Source organism: Melopsittacus undulatus, chromosome Z (genome assembly GCF_012275295.1).
Source record: "Melopsittacus undulatus isolate bMelUnd1 chromosome Z, bMelUnd1.mat.Z, whole genome shotgun sequence".
NCBI classification, from domain to species: domain Eukaryota; kingdom Metazoa; phylum Chordata; class Aves; order Psittaciformes; family Psittaculidae; genus Melopsittacus; species Melopsittacus undulatus.
The window spans coordinates 21545147-21563773 of record NC_047557.1 but is presented as its reverse complement, the minus strand read 5'-3'; the positions used below and the strand labels follow the sequence as shown (position 1 = coordinate 21563773).

The 18627-nt window shown below is 36.2% G+C and overlaps 1 protein-coding gene across 3 annotated transcripts in view; it reads right to left on the bottom strand.

Annotated features, from left to right (window-relative positions):
* The window catches only part of IPO11 (importin 11), a 97600-nt gene that overhangs the window by 50165 nt on the left and 28808 nt on the right, over positions 1-18627 (bottom strand). For all 3 annotated transcript variants that reach the window (XM_034072735.1, XM_034072734.1, XM_031051528.2), the window contains 12 exons: positions 17620-17690; positions 16060-16252; positions 14650-14802; positions 14351-14394; positions 13392-13482; positions 11907-11954; positions 11137-11242; positions 7909-8035; positions 6753-6786; positions 6542-6582; positions 5346-5462; positions 3973-4086 (listed from right to left, as the gene is read on the bottom strand). In XM_034072735.1, the coding sequence (XP_033928626.1) occupies positions 3973-4086; positions 5346-5462; positions 6542-6582; positions 6753-6786; positions 7909-8035; positions 11137-11242; positions 11907-11954; positions 13392-13482; positions 14351-14394; positions 14650-14802; positions 16060-16252; positions 17620-17690 (1139 nt within the window). The remainder of the gene's footprint in view (positions 1-3972; positions 4087-5345; positions 5463-6541; positions 6583-6752; positions 6787-7908; positions 8036-11136; positions 11243-11906; positions 11955-13391; positions 13483-14350; positions 14395-14649; positions 14803-16059; positions 16253-17619; positions 17691-18627) is intronic.

Here is an 18627-nt window from a genome sequence, read left to right as displayed (position 1 = left end):
GAGATCTCACGAGAGCAGAGTAGAGGGGCAGGATCACCTCCTTCTCCCTGCTGGTCACGTTCCTTTTGATGCAGCCCAGCACACAGTTGGTTTTCTGGGCTGTGAGTGCACACTGCAGCCGGCTCATGTTCATTTTCTCATCAACCAACACCCCCAAGTCCTTCTCCGCAGGGCTGCTCTGAATCTCTTCTTTGCCCAACCTGTAGCTCTGCCTGGGATTGCTCCGACCCACGTGTAGGACCTTGCACTTGGCATGGTTAAACTTCATGAGGTTGGCATCAGCCCACCTCACAAGTGTGTCAAGGTCCCTCTGGATGGCATTCCTTCCCTCCAGCGTATCAACTGAACCACACAGCTTGGTGTCATCGGCAAACTTGCTGAGGGCACACTCAATCCCACTGTCCATGTCACCGATAAAGATGTGGAACAAGACCAGTCCCAACACCAATCCCTGAGGGACACCACTCGTTACTGGTCTCCAGCTGGACATTGAGCCATTAACCACAGCTCTCTGTGTGAGACCATCCAGCCAGTTCTTTATCCACTGAGTGGTCCACCTATCAAATTGATGACACTCCAATTTAGAGACAAGGATGTCATGTGGGACAGTGTCCAAAACTTTGCACAAGTCCAGGTAGATGACATCAACTGTTCTACCCCTGTCCATCGGTTCCATAGCCCCATCAGAGGAGGCCGCCAAATTAAATTGGTCAGGCAGGATTTCCCCTAGTAAAGCCATGCTGGCTGTCACCAACCACCTTGTTGTTTTTCATGTGCCCTAGCATGCCTTGCAGGAGAATCTGCTCCCAGATTTTGCCAGGCACAGAGGTGAGACTGACTGGTCTGTAGTTCCCTGGGTCATCCATTTTCCCATTCTTGAAAATCGGGGTTATATTTCCCTTTTTCCAGTCGTCAGGAACTTCACCTGACTGCCATGATCTTTCAAATATGATGGCCAGTGGCTTTGCAACTTCATTCGCCAGCTCCTTCAGGACCCGCAGATGGATTTCATCAGGTCCCATGGACTTGTGCACATTCAGGTTCTTAAGATGGTCTCGAACCAGATCCTCTCCTACAGTGAGCCCGAGGTCTTCATTCTCACAGTCCTTGCGTCCGCCTTCCAAGACTTGGGTGGTGTGGTCAGAGCCTTTGTCAGTGAAGACTGAGGCAGAGAAGCCATTCAGAACCTCAGCCTTCTCCAAGTCCTGTGTAGCCAGGTCTCCCAAAAGCTTCCAGAGGAGGCCTACATTGTCCTTAGTCTGTTTTTTAGCCTCTACATACCCATTCAATCCCTTCCTGTTATCTTTCACATCCCTAACCAAGTTTAATTCTAACTGGGCTGTAGCTTTCCTAACCTGGTCCCTAGCTTCCTGGACAATATCCCTGTATTCATCCCAGGCTGCCTGTCCTTGCTTCCACCTTTTATAAGCCTCTTTTTTCCTGTGAATTTTCCTCAGCAGCTCCTTATCCATCCAAGGAGGTCTCCTGGCCCTCCTGCTGCACTCCTGAGCTTATCCTCTTGCTATCTTTAGTCATGTGTTTCACAGAATGGTTTGGGTTGGAAGTGACCATAAAAGTCATCTACTCTCAACCCCCTTGCCATGAGTAGGAGCACCTTCAACTAGACTAGTTACTCAAAGAGCAATCCAACCCTGCCTTGAACACTGCCAGGAACAGGGCCATCCACAACTTCCCTGGGCAACCTGTGCCAGTGCCTCACCACTCTCACAGTGAAGAATTTCTTCCTAATAGCCAGTCTAAATCTACCCTCTTTCAGCTTGAAGGAATTTCCCATCATCTTGTCACTAGATGCCCTTGTAAGATGTCCTGCTCCAGATGTTCTGTAACCCCCTTCAGATACTGGAAGGCTGCTATGAGGTCTCCCCAGAGAGACTCTTCTCTACTATGAGAGTCTCCCCAGAGTCTCTTCTCCAGGCTGAGCAAGCCCAACTCTATCAGCCTGTCAACATCTACACATGTTTTAAATATATCTAGGGATGGTGACTCAAATGCTTCCCTGGGCAGTTTGTTCAATGCTTGACAAACATTTTGGTGAAGAAATCTTTCCTAATATCCAATCTAAAACTCCCTTGTTGCATCTCAAAGCAATCTTCTCTCAGCCCCACCTCACTACAATCTCCTTTCAGGTAGTTGTTAAGAGCAATAACGTCCCCCCCTTAGTATCATTCTCTCCAGGCTATAGAACCACAGTTCCCTCAGCTATTTCTCACAAGACTCTCACTCCAGACCCTTCACCAGCCTTATTGCTCTTCTTTGCACATGCTCCAGCACCTCAATCCTTGCTGAAAACTGAACACAGAATTCAAGGTGTAGCATTCCAGCACCCAGTACACAGGGATGATCACTTCCTTAGCATTGCTGGCCACACTGTTGCTAATATAGGCCAGGATGCTGTTGGCCTTCTTGGCTGCCTGGTTCACAAGCTGGCTCATGTTCAGCTGGCTGTTGGCCAACACCCCCAGATCATTTTCCACTGGGCAGCTTTCCAACCACTCTTCCTCAAGCCTGTTACATTGCACGGGTTGTTGTGACCCAAGTGCCCAACCCGGCACTGAGCCTTGTTGAGCATCATATACTTGGCCATGGCCCATTGGAAGAGGACATCCATCCAAACCAGTTTTGAGAACTGTAAAACCCTAACTAAACAATCTTAACTAAACACACAACTGTGGCAACCTAATGTTGGTAAACATAAGCAATAAATTTTGGAAAGGAAAAGTTTCCTACAACACATGAAAAAAGTATCTACAAAAGCCTAAAGAAAAACAGTGGTCAGAGAATCACTATGTTCACCTCTGTGGTATTACTATCACTTATTGTATTTGGAAGCCACAGTCACAAAGGTGAGGTGACAGTCCCTGCCTCAAAAACCTTTTAACAGTCCTGTCCATTCAGTTTTTACGTGGACACAAAAAAGCAGATATTCAAGTATAGCTACATGAAAATCATTAACACAGATAATTCCCAAATTAGAAAAAAAAAATCAAAAACTGAAATACAAATAACAGGATGTGACACAAATCCAATACTTAACAAAGCAAGCAGCTCAGAGCTGCTAGTATCTCTAATTTCATATAACATGTGAACAAAGCAGAAGAGAACAGAAGAGAAGCCAGGAATTTAAGAAGGGATAAAACAATTTTTTCCTCATATGCTAGATGAAAAAGTTGCAGATATCATTGCAAACGGTCATAAAAGCTACTAGAGGTCATGCAGTAGGAAGGTAATGGTAAAAATGGTAACAATAAAGGGCTTGGAATTATAAATAAACAAGATGAACCATGATGAGTCAATGCCAGCACCACCCTTGCAGGACTTCAAACAGTTATGAATTAAACAAAATACATTTGATGCAAGTTTAAAGAGCCAGCTAAGTGAAGCTTGTTGTCATGGCCCGTATCTTAGCCTGTAATTTTAAAATGGCTCATCTTCACAGAAGTTTACAACCAAATTAGAAAACTCAATGCCCCTGGGAGCTGAATGGAAAGCAATGAGGAAACAGATGTGCCTATACTGCAGATTGAAGTCTAGACCATACACAATGACTGTAAGAAGAGACAGACACTCCTAATGCCAGCTGGGAAACAGGAAACCAGAACAAACTTTTTCATATAGACTATAAAGTTACTAAAGGTGGCTTGGTTACAAGATGAAAGAACAAAAATCTCCCAGAACACAAGCAAATTTGTGTAAAGAACTGCTTTACTTAACAAACCACAGGAAAATAAACCCAACGTTAAGTTCTTAGTATTAACCACCTTTATTTCCATTATTAGAGAACCATGTCTTGTACAGTCATGTAAGGCTGAAAAGCATTTAGAAATAGCCTGTAAAACTAAATTATACCTTAATTTTACCTACATATAGATACACACATAGAGAACATGCACACATGCCTGAGAGAGAACTGTGGGAGACACTGACAGCATTTATGGGATTCTGACCCCTTACCTGGACAAGATGGACTAGGGTGGTTAGAATGGCACATCGCAGCATATTGTGCTCCTCACTCTGTTTCCAAAGGAGTGGTAAATACTGAACCAAGCATCCTACATATGGCTGTATCTGAAGTTCAGAACACAAATTTGTCTCTCAATGTGTGAACAAGGCCATTAATTTATCCCAAGCATAAATTTCTGAAATATTTAAGAGCTTTTGGTCACAGCACAGAGTTTGCTTTCATTTACTCCTCTTTCCTCTTCCTAAAATGCTGTATTTCCGCACTCTGTGACTAAGGGAACTTCTGACTGCACAGTAGTCTGAAAAGAGCATACTACTTATAGTAAAATTTGTAGATGGCAATCAGGCTTAAGTAGTAAACAGAGAAGACAACCTCTGAAGTTATCCATCTTTTGAGCAAGGGCTGGACTACATAACCTCCAGAGGTTGGTCCCAAACTATTTTTTTTTCTCTGATGCTCTACAATACTAAAAGGTTAACCTCTTTGTCTTCTAAAGTATTTAAATAGAAATTAACCTAAACAGACTCAAAGGCTCTTTCTCAAATAGTTTTTTGATGTTGCTTAGCTAGTTGATCTAAAATCCAGGCAAATCTACTGTCACGTTGACTTTTTCTGCAAGGGACAATTAGGAAAGCTTGATTTGGCTCTCAGACAGGGATTACTTGTGGAAAAAGGAGATAAGCTCAACACCATCCATTATCTCTGTCCTTAATACAGTAATAATGAATGAAAAGCAAAAGAAAAAAAATAGAGACAAAAGCAGTCAACAATTAATTTCTTAATTCTGTAAAAACATCCTCAATTTCTTTATATATAAGCTGAAGAATAAACTTTAAGAAGGAAGTACTGACAAATTCATAATGTGGACTAAAACCTTTTAATGCAGTTAAGGAGACCGCTGTATAGACAACAGTGATTGCTATCAGATAACAGATTACAAATTCAATTGCACAGTCTCCAGGAGTGCAAAGCATTTTGTCTCCCAAAATATCTCTTTTAATATGTAAAATCTAATAAAATACTAGTTCAGATATGAGACAATTAGAATAAATTACAATAAAAAAAGAAAATTGCATGAAATGTAATAAGCAGTTAAAATCTTTCTGTATTTTAAAACATGTCAATACAAAAAATTATATAGTAAATTAAGTAGTAACTGAGCAAGAACATTTTACACTAAAGATAAATGAGAACTGAGAGTGAAAAGAGAATCAAATAATGCAAACAATGCAGCCATCTACCATAACAATAACCAGTCTGTTAATCGATGCCATTTTCCTACTATTTTTGTATAAGCCAAAACCACCAAGTCCTTCCCTGTGTTGTTAGTACAAGGCCAACGCTGAATTCTATAAAAATATACCTGTATGTTGACTCTTTCAATCACACAAGACAGAACATGAAGAACATGCATTTTGGTGTCACATTCTGTTACTTCCTGAAGTAGTTTAAAGAGCAGTGTAAACATGGATTCCAGATACTGAAAGCAAAGTAAACAATTACATATTAGACCATCAAAAATAAAATTGTACACTTACAACTCGAACACATTTATTAACTTTGAAAGATACTTATGAAGTGTGCAAAATGTTATTGTTTCATTTGCCTAACAGGATAAAAAAAAATTCAAATACATTCTTACATAACAGTTCAAATGTGTTTGTTTTGAACATACATCACTGTTATGTTTGGTAAGTGTAAACATGACTTCACAGGTAGAATACTATGAAGCTGGAGGCCATCTCTCCAGAAGCAGCACTTTTTTAGGATGAAAGCAAGGTACAGTCTTTCAGATTTTGGGTCACTAGATAAAACTCATATATTGAACTGTAAGTGAAATCATAAAAAGCTCCCATGTCTGCTGCATAGATGCACATTTTTCATTTTTTTATTCTCAAGAGAGTTGCAATTAACATGGAAGTCAATCAAATGATAAGAAAAAGCACCTGCTAAGATTGAGTGACCAAACTATGAGAAAAAGCACCTGCTGAGTTTGAGTCTTCAAAGTAAGTCTTTGCTGTATTTACAGCTAACACTTCATTGTTTAATGACATCAGTAATGACCACTGTAAAGAACACATATATAAGAGACCAGTAAAAGTCTGTATTTTTAAGATGCTGTTTTAACCACACACTTATATTTAATATTTGTGTGAAACAGCAGGTCAGAAAGTAATCTGTGAAACAGCTAGACTGGCAAGCCACATTGGCATTGAGACGTATTTCTTAAAGACAGCATTCGTATTGTCTTAGCATGAAGAAACTTACCGTCTGGTAACATCATATAGTATATGTAGTACTGTACACAATCCTAGGAAGCTGTAATAGTCATAATACTAGAAACTTTGAATTGTCTGTCTGCATATTGCACATTAGCAACCTTAACAGCAGCAATATGAGTCTTTACATGTTTTGGCCTATTAAGTTAAGAAAAACCAAAAACCAAACCAAACCCTAAAACATACACATACACTGCTTACAAAATAGTGTGGTTTAAAATTAGATTGGAAAACAACTATCTATCTGCTCATCGGAATATGAAGATATAAATGCTCTTACCGGTAAGAACTGGTCAGTTCTGAACTCAAAGTCATCTACGGGTAAAAAAAACATTAAGGAAAAATAATGCAGATTGCAGATGGATATGAGACTCAAACAAGCAAATATTCAATGGATAAACAAAAAATATGATGTGAAGAATTTAAATTGTTTATTTTCCAGTAACTTTGACTGAAGAGCTAATCAAACATCTTTGCCAGTAAAAGGATATTTAGCTTCAGTGTCGTAGCTGTCTCAATACGGACCTGAAGGACAGAAGTCAGTAAGCATCATGCATACATCAATTTTGATTATCAACATAATGCCTGGAAATATCAAATCAGTTATTATTTTGGCAATTGAATCATTCTATGTGTTCTGTCATCCTCTACGAAATGTAGTTAGTTCAACACAAATATTTTCATCTGCTTTCATTTAGGACCCTTTACATTTTATTTGACATTGCTAAAGTAGTACCACATGGAGAAACTACTCAGGTAAAACCTTCAAGAAAGAATTAAACAAGAAGATATCTAGGCTTTGATGAAAACTCCTGCAATAGAGAAGGAGTTTAGCTCGGGACTGCTGTCATTCAAAAAGCACAGAAATCACAAAAACTCAGTAAGTGAGCATATGTTTTCCCTGCTTAGTGTTCACTGAACATAAATTGAAAACAGCCACTTAACACAGAAGCAGATCCTGTCTGGATCTGTCTGGATTAAGCTGTCTGGAATCACAGAAATAACATGACTGCCAATTAGTGGTATTTTACTAACAACCTGGCTAGGTTTTTTGATCTGTTTTTTTGGCTGATAGGTTTCTTTGTTTCTTTTGCTTTTTTTTTTAAACGATTATGAAAACAGTTTCTCATTTCAACCTCATCCACTGGTAAACTGAAATTGTAGCTTAAAACCCCAAAACTGTACTCAATCAGCTTAGCAACAAATGCCAAATATTCCGCTAGCAGATAACTATGTTTATGCTTAATATTGTACAATCCAGAAACTAGTCACAGAATAACTCTGTTTTACCTACACAGTGTTCATTTGTTGATTAATTATTTATTATCAATAAATATCAATATTACCAATAACTTCACATCTTCCTTCTTGTAAGAAAACCCAGATTTGCTATTGCTATTTATTTTCCCACTGAAGTAATCACCTTAACATGGTAATGGCTCATTTAATGTCTTTGAAGTTACAGTTCAACATCTCCGCAATTAAAGACCCTGCAACTTTCCAACAGATGATCGTTTGCAAGGCACGACAGACTTTAAGGTGTGATGTTGAGAAATTTCCAAACAAGCTTACACAAGGTAAGGTATTTGTTTTATCTGTGTTTACAGAACAAAAGTATAATCCAAAACATTACTTATTTATACTTACCACTAAGTCCTGGTCTTGAAGTAAGTTACAAATTGTCTGATATAACACAGGTCTCAAGTCTGATTTAAATTTTACAGAAATCCACTGCCCAATCAGCCAAATTACTCGTCGACGTATTGGCTTATATCTTTAAAAAGTAGGAAAAAAATGGTACTCATTAACACATTATACCTGCTGTTCTAGAGCATTTAAGTGAAAAAGAAACTTAAGAGTCACTAGGAAGACATTATTCCCCAAAGGAATTCTTAGAGTACTTAGTGTGAAAGACCAGCTTTGAAACTTTAGCACAGAAATATCTTTCAAAATTCTCCACTAGAAGGCTGAGGAAACACCAACTTCATTGGGCAAAGGATAGCTTTCATTCCAAATGGCTGAATCTTGAAGGTCTCACTACAGTTTATTCTGCACATACACAACAACAAAAGAAACTAAAAATTACATCTTATACATATTACTGCCATCATGGAGTCTACTGCTTTCATCATAGTTTCCAGCTATTTCATTGACATTCATTTTATACTCAAAATTTCATATCAGATACAATTTAAAAAATGCAAACTTAAGTACTGCATTGATCATGTAATCAATTTAAAGCTATTCTAAGAACTGACATTACCTAATCTTGCAGCACTGCTCCAACAAGTGCACAAATATGTCAGCTTTAGAGTCAAATGGAAAAAGTAAGAACCAGAACAAGTTGAACTGCCTAACACAATGACTGAGAAAAGCATTCTGTACAACTGCTGCTTTTGTGCACAGATTATAAAAGATTATCAGGAAGAGTAGTTCAGATTTTAATGGTTAACTTGAAGATACAGAAAGTTAGGGAAGATTAACCCTGTTCACAGAATTTTACCTAAGAATTATTTTCCCTTGTTATCCTAAATGTATTTTTTTCATGGCTACCTCAGAAGCCATCAAGACCACAATTTAAACTGAAGTTACTGAGTCTTCTTTACATTTTATTAAGTGTGATTTATTAAACATTCCCATAAAGCACACCTTCAGAGAACGTGAAAGTTGTGGAAGGAGCATGTATACATCAGATTGTTACACTGGACCAGAAAGCTAATGAGGAATAATATTTCAGTGTTGCCTGAGATTTACTAAGCGGCACTGAAGCATGAACAACCCACGCTGAAGTATGACTTATATGCAAGACACTGCCTTACTAGCATATCCTCCTATTTACCCCAGAAGCTGTAACAATATGTTTTGTACTCTGAGAATACTCCTGCCTAATGCTTGTCCTTGTAAAAATAAGAATATTAAAAAATTAAGTTTTTTCTTGAGATTAGTTAGCATTAGACAGTTTTCAAGCCACTATCACAAAGTTTTAAATGACATTAAGTACACGGTGAGAGCACAGATTTTCAGCTCTAATGATGCCTGCTGTATCTGAAGCAAGTAGTATCTTGTGATATCAAGTGTATCTGAAGCAGGCAGTATCTGCTTTATTTGAACTGCATACGTATTCCTGAAGCTGTCGTTAAAGCAAGCATTCCATCCAAACTACTAACACCACCTCCCTTATTGCCATGGTGGTCTCCAATGATGCTGGCAGCAGAAGCAGTTCAGGCAAACAAGGCTTCAAACTTCTGGACAGTTTCTACTGCAAGTTACTGTCCCCACAGGAATTTCATCCTGGGATATCTAAAATGCCAACCAAATGGTTAAATCAAGCCTCTTCCCAACTGTAATTACAACTGTATTAACCAAGACTTTTATCAGTTTTACATACGCTATATGGCCAGATACCATGCTACAGATACCATGGCAGCTTTGTTCAAAGATTGGTGCTGGTGTGACAAAACAACATCAGATCAACCATATATGCAAGATCAAGATCTCTCATTGTTCCTTCTCCTTTGACATTTAGCCTAACAATTAGAGTACTTGACCACTGGCAGGTAGCAAGATGAAGCTGAGATCGTGCAAAAAAAAATTAAAAAATACTAATAAGAATAAAAACATTAGGAAACAGCAGGTAAAAAACTGTGACAATTATTCTATGACTCTGAAGTAAGATTAGACATCCAAAAGCAAATAATTTCTTTAAAAGTATATTACACTGAAAAAAAGCATTTTTCTATTTGTAAGTTTATCAGGATCTTCAACTCCACATGAAACTGAAACGTACTTACAAGGTGTTTATAACTGGCACTTGGAAATAAAACACTACTAGACACCCATAATGGAAAATAATTTACAATTTATAGCTATGAAGGGCATTAGCAAACAAATTAGTTTATATTCCAGGTGACAGCTACATCTGGTAAGACGTACTGCAAATGTGGACAAAAAAAATAGTAGAATTCTTAAAAGGACATTAGGGTCACTGTTAATGACTATGATGAGAAACACAGGACATACTTATTCAGAATCAAAGGGTGATTTGGAACTCATCTGATGAGGATTAGCAGACACAATAGAAGGCAGTGAACTTCTCCTGAAGGAAGAGTGACAGTCTGGGGAACAGTGAAGAACATTGTCTTCTAGTCAGCTGTAGAGATGGACAGCTCAGTCTGTACTGAGATGCCAAAGCTGATCCACGATCTTTCAAAATACCCTACAATATTTACTAAATAATAAAAAAGTACTCTTCTGAAAGGCATCCATGTGAAGGGGACCTTGGTAAGAAGGAAAACCCACAGCAGATGGGCTTCTTTATATAGAACCAGCCTGTAATCACTGACACTTGACAACCCAACCCAAATCCTCCCTTCCACACTTTACTGCTGGGAAAATTAACTGAAGTGTGCTACAGAGGGCTTGTATTTAAACTGGGGGGAGAGAAGGGAAAAAAAAAAAAAGAAAAAAATTTCTATTTTGGCTAAAATACAGTTTTACAGAGATTATTTCCACAGATCTCAGTTGGACTTTGCTGCCTAAAGGGCTATGAGGTCTCATAAGGCCTAAATATCTTTGTTTAGATGTGCATGGGCAGTTGTTCTGACAAAATTTAATTAACTCAAATATACACAAGAGGATTGACTTATAATATTTTTACAGAACCCTGGAGGTATCCACAACACAGTAATTTAAACATAAACTGTCATAAACACTGTCATTTCTGTGACACTATCAGTTATCTACTCATTTAGTGAGCATGTTTAAAAACAGAATATTTTACAAGTCTGCAATCATTAGACGTTATTTGTATCTTACCAGATTTGTATCAACAATTCATATTGAAACGATGACGGCATAACAAACTAAGGTGTTTACCTGTTATGAGAAACCTGTAGTTCTGCCAGTAGTTGATTTTTAAACCACTGATCAAAATCCACACTATCAAAGAGTTCATAAGCAGCCAATCCAACCGCATTATACACTGGGGAAAAACAATAGTTATGCTTACTATCTGCTTAAATGTTTAAATACTCAATAGTCATTCTAATTAAAAAAAGGCAGAACAATAAACAAAACAACACTTTTTATTACCTGAACATAATAAAGAATCAGAACTGAAGCATATCTTTCTGAAGAAAGATATAATCAGACCATGGTGGAGGGAACTCTGGAGAAACTTTTAGCAAAAGAAAGGTATTACAGAAGAAACTTCAGACATTTGAAAATAGCTAAAACCCATAAAACCAAAGATCTTACTCTAACATCCAGAATGGTTCCACCAGTAGCTATTCTTTGCTTGCTTTGTTTGTTGGGTTTTTTTTTGCCACAGAAATCTCCCAACTTGCAAAATGGGCACAGTACCTTCATGAAAGTTCATTTATTTGCAGAGAGGAAAGGACAGGACAGTAAGTTTCCCTGAGGGCTTGTTTCATAAAAGGCTAAAAAGTGGCACCACATTTTTACATTAGCATTTTGCAAAAGTGAAGATTGACATCAAGGGATAGGAGAAACAGGATTTAAGTCCCATTTTCCAGATGTCTTAAAAAAAAAAAAATCTTGTCGTTTTTTCACATAATTTCTAAGAAGTCAAGCACACACAGAAAAACAGCTTTGCTACTTTGAAGATAAAGTATAACTTAATTTACCAGCATCTTTAATCAATATAGCATTGGTATCCTCAATATTGGTAGATCCTACAAGACAAAGTTAAAATAAGGAAAAAAGTGTAACTAAAACAAAGAACATAAGTAACTTTGTACTTACACATGTTAAATATGCTGTGAATTAAGAGTAATTCATGTTTTTTATTTTATTCACAAGTTCAGTTATTTCAGTTTTGATACTTTCTTCAGTGACTATACTAAAATCAGATCTTTACTTTCAGACCCCGTTTTTGACTGACTTCTTCAGAGATGAACATTTTTAACAGCAACATGCAAGTAAGTGCAACACACGTATTCTAAATGAACAAACTCAAAACTTGCAAATTGCTGAAGACTATTGACCACATGGTACTATTTACAACAAAGTCCTAGACCTAGTTCCTGTATGCTTTACACATGAGTGCATGCGTACTCACAATGTGTAAGTAAAGATTTTCCAAAATTTTAAGAACTAGTGAATTCTTAATATCATCTTGTATATGAACAGTAACTCTCAGGTTGCAAACTTCCAGAAATGGCTACTACTAGGGGCTTCAGGAGTAAAAAAAAGGTGTATGTGTACCTTTTGCCATGGAAGAATTAACTTCCATAATTCTTGGAAAACTAACATTTTACCACTACCAGCATCACAGCACAGCAAGCCATCCTGAAACTTATGTACACAAAGTATTTAATGAAGAGGTTCTGTGAAGCCAGAAACTACTCTCAGAAAATGAGTGCTTATTGCTATTCAATAGAATCTACTCATCCATTCTGGTAAGTTCAAACACATAATATTGTAAGTCAGGTAAGATACAACCTGGGGAAACAACCTAGACTAAAATGACAACGAAACCAAAGTGGCAGATACCACTAATAAAGCTTTATGGCCACGATAAAATTTTGTTCGGGGACAAGAATCATTGAAACAGAATTGAAAAAAAAGCTTGAACCACTCAATCTATGAAGACTTCGGTGTTCATACAGAAAACCACTAAACTTTTTAAGCAAATTCTTCAGCTTTGGAAAGTCCTCCAGACAATCTAGAATGACAGCAGGACTTGAACTTTCTCCTTTAGAGTTTTTTCCCCCAGGATGTTTTCAGACACAGCAGAATTACCATAAACAGCCCTGCAACACTTGAACACGAACTTCCCAGCAAAAAAAGCAATCTACAAAATTTATGAAGCTTTTTGACCATCCTCAAGAAAGCCTGAAACCTCCTGAGAGCAAAAATGCCCCTATCTTTGCCAGTCATCTAAACTAGTTACAATGAAAATTAAAGAATACTTAGGATTTCCTTCTAGTCATGGAATTTTCCTTAGGGTAGGTTTAGAAATAGTTTTAAAATATTAACATGACCTTTCAAAACTACAGTGAATGCCCTACATAAAATTAGGTATCACAAGGTGAAATAGTTTAACAGTTACAAAAGCAAGTGTAAAGAATTCTACATTTTACAGTTCGTTTATTATTTAAATTACATACCTTGTAGACTGTGAACCATTTCTAAAAGCACAGGGGCAAGAGTCTGGTTATATTCATGGAAAATATCAATAAAAAGAACTTCCGTGCATGGCTGAAAAATTAAGAGATCTGCTTTAGAATCTTTCAGAACAAAGGCAATTACATCTTAGCATAAAATGTATTTCAGGTGCTGAATAATTTAAAATGTGATATACTGTAGCAAAACCAGTATTATATGAAATCCCAGTCTTACTACCATATAGTACGCTCAACTTTGGCTAGTTTGATGCCTGTATCTGTATCAGCCACTTATATGGCTGAAGAACAATGGATCTGAGGACTGAAGTAGCTTATGTTGAGGACCCAGTGACCAGATTATGTCATGGTTTCATTTTGGATTAGCTCTAGCCGAGATATCTGGACCGAACACCCATTTGCACCTGGAACACAACAGATGCCCAGCTTTGGGGTTTTTAGTTTTAAAATTGAAACAAACCAGCAAACAAACTTTGAGATCTCTATGTGGAGCAAACCACAGCAATGATAACTGGAGATTCACTACAACAGCATACTTTTGATATGGTATGAAATAATATGCTAATACAGATGCATCTGAAATTTTCTTTATTCATCATGTCTGCTAACAGTCGTGACAGTACCAGTTAACAGTTTAAAGAAGAGACAACTTTCAGTGGGTTTAATCACTAGATATTAGAAAATACAAATGGTGAAGCAAACTCCTTTACCCTCCCTCCCTCCTAAAATATGAACTGCATAGTTTCCAGTGTATTTCAGCATGTTTAAGCATTGATTAAGGAACAAAGTTAATCTTTAGTTGAAGAAATTTCATTAGAATCAGTAAAGTGTTTTTTTTTAAAGCACAACCTTATATTTCTACCAAGCATCATGTCTCGTTACAAGAAAATTAAGAAAGGAAGCCAGAAATGTTGAAAGGTTTTCTTTCAAACTGAAATACTTACTCTGAGACTATACTTCCATGAATCTCCTCCCGTCTCCTCTACAGCTAATTTTTTCACAAAGGAAAAAAACATTATTTCAACTATCGTTCAAATAAACTTTATTAGACGTGTGCGTCACAGACTACTAAGAAATCCTAGTTACGAAAACAGTCTCTAGATGGTACATTCATGCATGTAACAAGTCTACCAAAAATAAAATAGCCAATAGTGCAATAAGCAATTTTTAGAGAAAATGACAGTATGCAACTCTTATACAATAACTAAATAAACTGCAACCAGCTACACAACACATTTCTTACTGAAGCCTTCTGGATCCTCTTCCCACATGGTTAATTCTTCTTTTGTCAGCAAGAAGTAGTGAGTGACTAATCTCCTACATATTTCCATTAATGTTGGATATGTGAAAAAAGCAGCCTTTATCTTATGAGCTTCAAGAGTTTCAGGACTGCTATCTGAAATAAAAATAGAAAATCCCATATTACAATTAAATGGCTTAAAGATCAAACACTAGTCTATTAAAATTAGAAAAAATCAACAGATAAGAAACGAAAGAAAAACACCCAACAAAACAAGGCATTTTCATGTCAGACTTTTGTAACAGACTTTCTGGTGGTACTTAAGTCAAGCTTCTAAATTTATTTACTTTTAAGAGAGCTCTGTAACAGCACAATTAGACTGAAGGGTCATTCAGGCTTCATAAAGTCTTGATAATGTTTTTCAGCTAATATGCAGATGAAAAGAAAAACTGTTTACCTGTTGCTTTTGTCATTACTTTTTTTATTTAGCATTACTGCACTTAAACACACAAAGCTCAGTTTCATACTGTATGCTACAGAACCAACATAAATACTGTGTATCTGTCAAATTAAGAAAAATAAATTTCGCCTTTTTTTCTTTTTTTAATCATTCAGATCTCAGAGTTAAATGCTACAGCTTTTATCACATGGGTTATATTCTTCTGGTCTCAAGTTACTACATTTCTATTTCAAAAAGCTATGAAATATTACAAATAGAATTTTCTGTTAATCATCACTGAATTTAGAACATTCTAATGTATTAACACTGAAATACATTAGTATTTGGAAGAATTTTAAATGCTGGGTTTGTAGCATCTGACACATATCAGTATGCTCATGCCCCCACCTCAAATGTAGAAATGGCACATTAATTGTTATCTAATCATTGTCAAATGTCAAACTAAGGTGGAATGTTGTGGTTTTTTTTTTAAATGTACTTGAATTCTACTTTTCATTATCTGTGCATACAGCAGTGCATGAAGATTGAGAACGAAACAGTTCTACAAAACAGAACATATGAATTGCTTTATATTCAACAGCATGTCAAATTCACTTTCAGAGTAGTGCTATTAGTAAATTACAGCAAATGCTCCATTTTACCAAACTTTTCTCAAAAGAAAGATGCATGAAAACATTTGATGACAATAAACTAAATTCCATACCTCAATACATTTTAAAATTAGTTTCATACAAAACAAAATCAACAGACTTCTTGTGTATTTAAAATTACTTTAACAAGTCAATGTTTACATACATTTACCATCAAAATAAGAAATATCAACATAGAGACAGCAGCAAACATTAGTATTAAAGTCCTTAAAAGAATGTCTTAAAGGAATTTTACTGTTGGGAGCAACTAGCAAAATGTTTATCAAGATACAAAAAGTTTCTTTCAGTTAATAGCAGCAGTACCTTCAATATTTTTGGATGGCTTGTATGCATAATTTTTTACAATCATCTTAATCAGATTCATGCATTGTACAATAAACTGCTCAAATACAATTCCTTCACCGGCCTCCGTGAAAACGTAGCTTACAGCAAACTCCAATGACCTCTGAATCAAAGAGGTGAATGAAAAAGGATGTTGATCCAGGAAGTCCAAAAGCTAAAAATTGAGGAAGTAGAGAAGCAAGAAAAAAATCGGATCACTTTTTGTGCAAGTCTCACATGCTTTCATAAACTAGTTATTAAAAACAAGTGCAAATTTACATAAAAATCTGGAAAAAAAACCAAACATAGCCAGGAAATTAGGAAAGTACTAGGAAGATCAAGGGTTAATGAAGCATTAGTTTGCTCTGAAATTTTTGATTCATACTCAAAATTGCCTTTTTTAAACTTTGAGGAACAATACCCATTTTTATCTAGATGAGCTTGCTAGCAACACAGTATGTAAGACCTATCAACCACACTTAAGACCCTGGATATTTTAGCAAATAGTCCACCCAATGTGAATTACTGTTAAGTAAAAGAGACATAAGGGAATCAACTTTTTATTCCTTTTTCTTCCCCTCAGCTGCAATACCAGCAATTGCTTCTTCATCTTAGCTTTTCCAATTAGAGATATATAAAGTATCAGTCAATTCCTTTAACCTCCTCTACTCTGCAAAAATGCCTATGACTAAATTCTTGTATCTGAAATTCTACAGGTAGTAAATTATATATTAAAGTGTATTTTCAGGTTTATAAAAAAAGATGCATATGCCTCACACACTTTATGTGTTAGGTCAAAGTAAGAAGTATTATGACAAAGACCAAAAATGTTGGATGTGAGCACCTTCAGCTTAATTGTGGTGAAGCAGACAGGTGCCTCCTACATCATATAATTAGGCTGAATATTTAAATAACATCCATGGGTCTGAAAACAATGGGAATTCTGTACATTTCATGTATTTTAAAAATAGAGCAAGTGACAATCCTAAAATCACCTTTCAATAACATATGAAATTTAATGGTTGCAGGGAATTAAGCAACAACTCCAAATGCACTATATAATACAAGAGTCACAGAGGACAGGAGAGCTTTTCTGTTAATTTTCTTTCAATAAACTAAAAGTGGCCAGTTACCCAGTAAAACTTAGTGTCTTAGAAAGATCTAACTGCTTATATAAACAGGATGAAAAGTTTCTCTCTTCTTTCCTCTTTAATGCTGATAGCAATGCTTAAGCAAAACTTCCAGAATTCTTTTTTGAGCAAAATCCTAGCTATATAATTTACTTACAGAATGCATTTAATTTTGTTTGAGCTAAGGAAATGTATTTTTCAAGCTAACTTATGTCAACATAAATAGACACCCTTTTCTCAAATATAAACCTCAAAAATACACTTCATAACAATGAACTTTTAAATTGCAGTATCTTCCATTTCTTTAAAAAGATCTGAAACCTATTCACTTTTAAGACACATATGTATCCAAATGGAGACTGCTCCTCCAGAATGGTAAACTATTCTGTAACTGAAAGAAAAATTTACTTACCACTTTAGTGAAGAGAATTATAGTCTTCTCTACACGATCTCTGCATAAGTTTTCTGCTCTTATACTTCTACCTGGTAAATCAGATATTTATGGTAAATCAGATATTCAACAACTGTAATTTTTTCAGATCTTTCTTTCTGGATAGCTAAACTCTATGAAAAATCTGGAGAACAAGTTGTTTTTTCTGCATTTCAGGGAATACAGCAGCTAGAAAAAAGTTCTACAGCAGAATAAATTCAAAGTCGAATTCAAGGTAAAGAGTACTGGGGAAAAAAATACACAAACCAGTCTTTAACCATTTCTCTCAGCTGTACTGAAATTCACTGTTACTGATCACAATAAAACAACTGAGACATCATTACAGCCAGTTCAATGATAAAAAATACAAATAAGATAATGCAAGCAAATGCTAGCATGGACAAGAAGTCAAAAAACATTGAAAAGATTCAAATTTCCTTTTATTAAAACTGTGGTATATGCTTGTTACATAATGATACGTGCTTTACAAATAACTCCATCTTAAAAAAAGATAACATTATGGACATTGGAGAACATTCTGAATTTACAAAAAAAAAAAAAACCAAATAAAATAAAATGACAAGACACAGATAAAGCTTTTGGAAAAAAAAAAAAGAAAAAAACCAGAGATGCTGAAGGCATACAGGAAATTCCTGTGATATAATTCATGTAAACACTAGTCTTGTAATGTAGCCATGCCTACTTTTGCAAAACAACATATTGATTAGAAAAGTGGAAATGGGGAGGTTCAGCTCAGTTCTTATCTTAGGCCATTGAAACCTTACAGTCCTCATGTTCTATGGGACTAAGATAACCACCAAGCTTCAAATGGGATGGCTTTCAATTCAGCCCATTAAGGCTAGGCAACTATCTTGCCAAAAATGAAAGGGCCAGAAATAGTGTAACTATAATGTAGCAGAGGAGCAAACACTTGCATGCAGAGAAGCCAGCAGCTTATAAGATTAACAAAGGTATTTTACTCTGGCATTG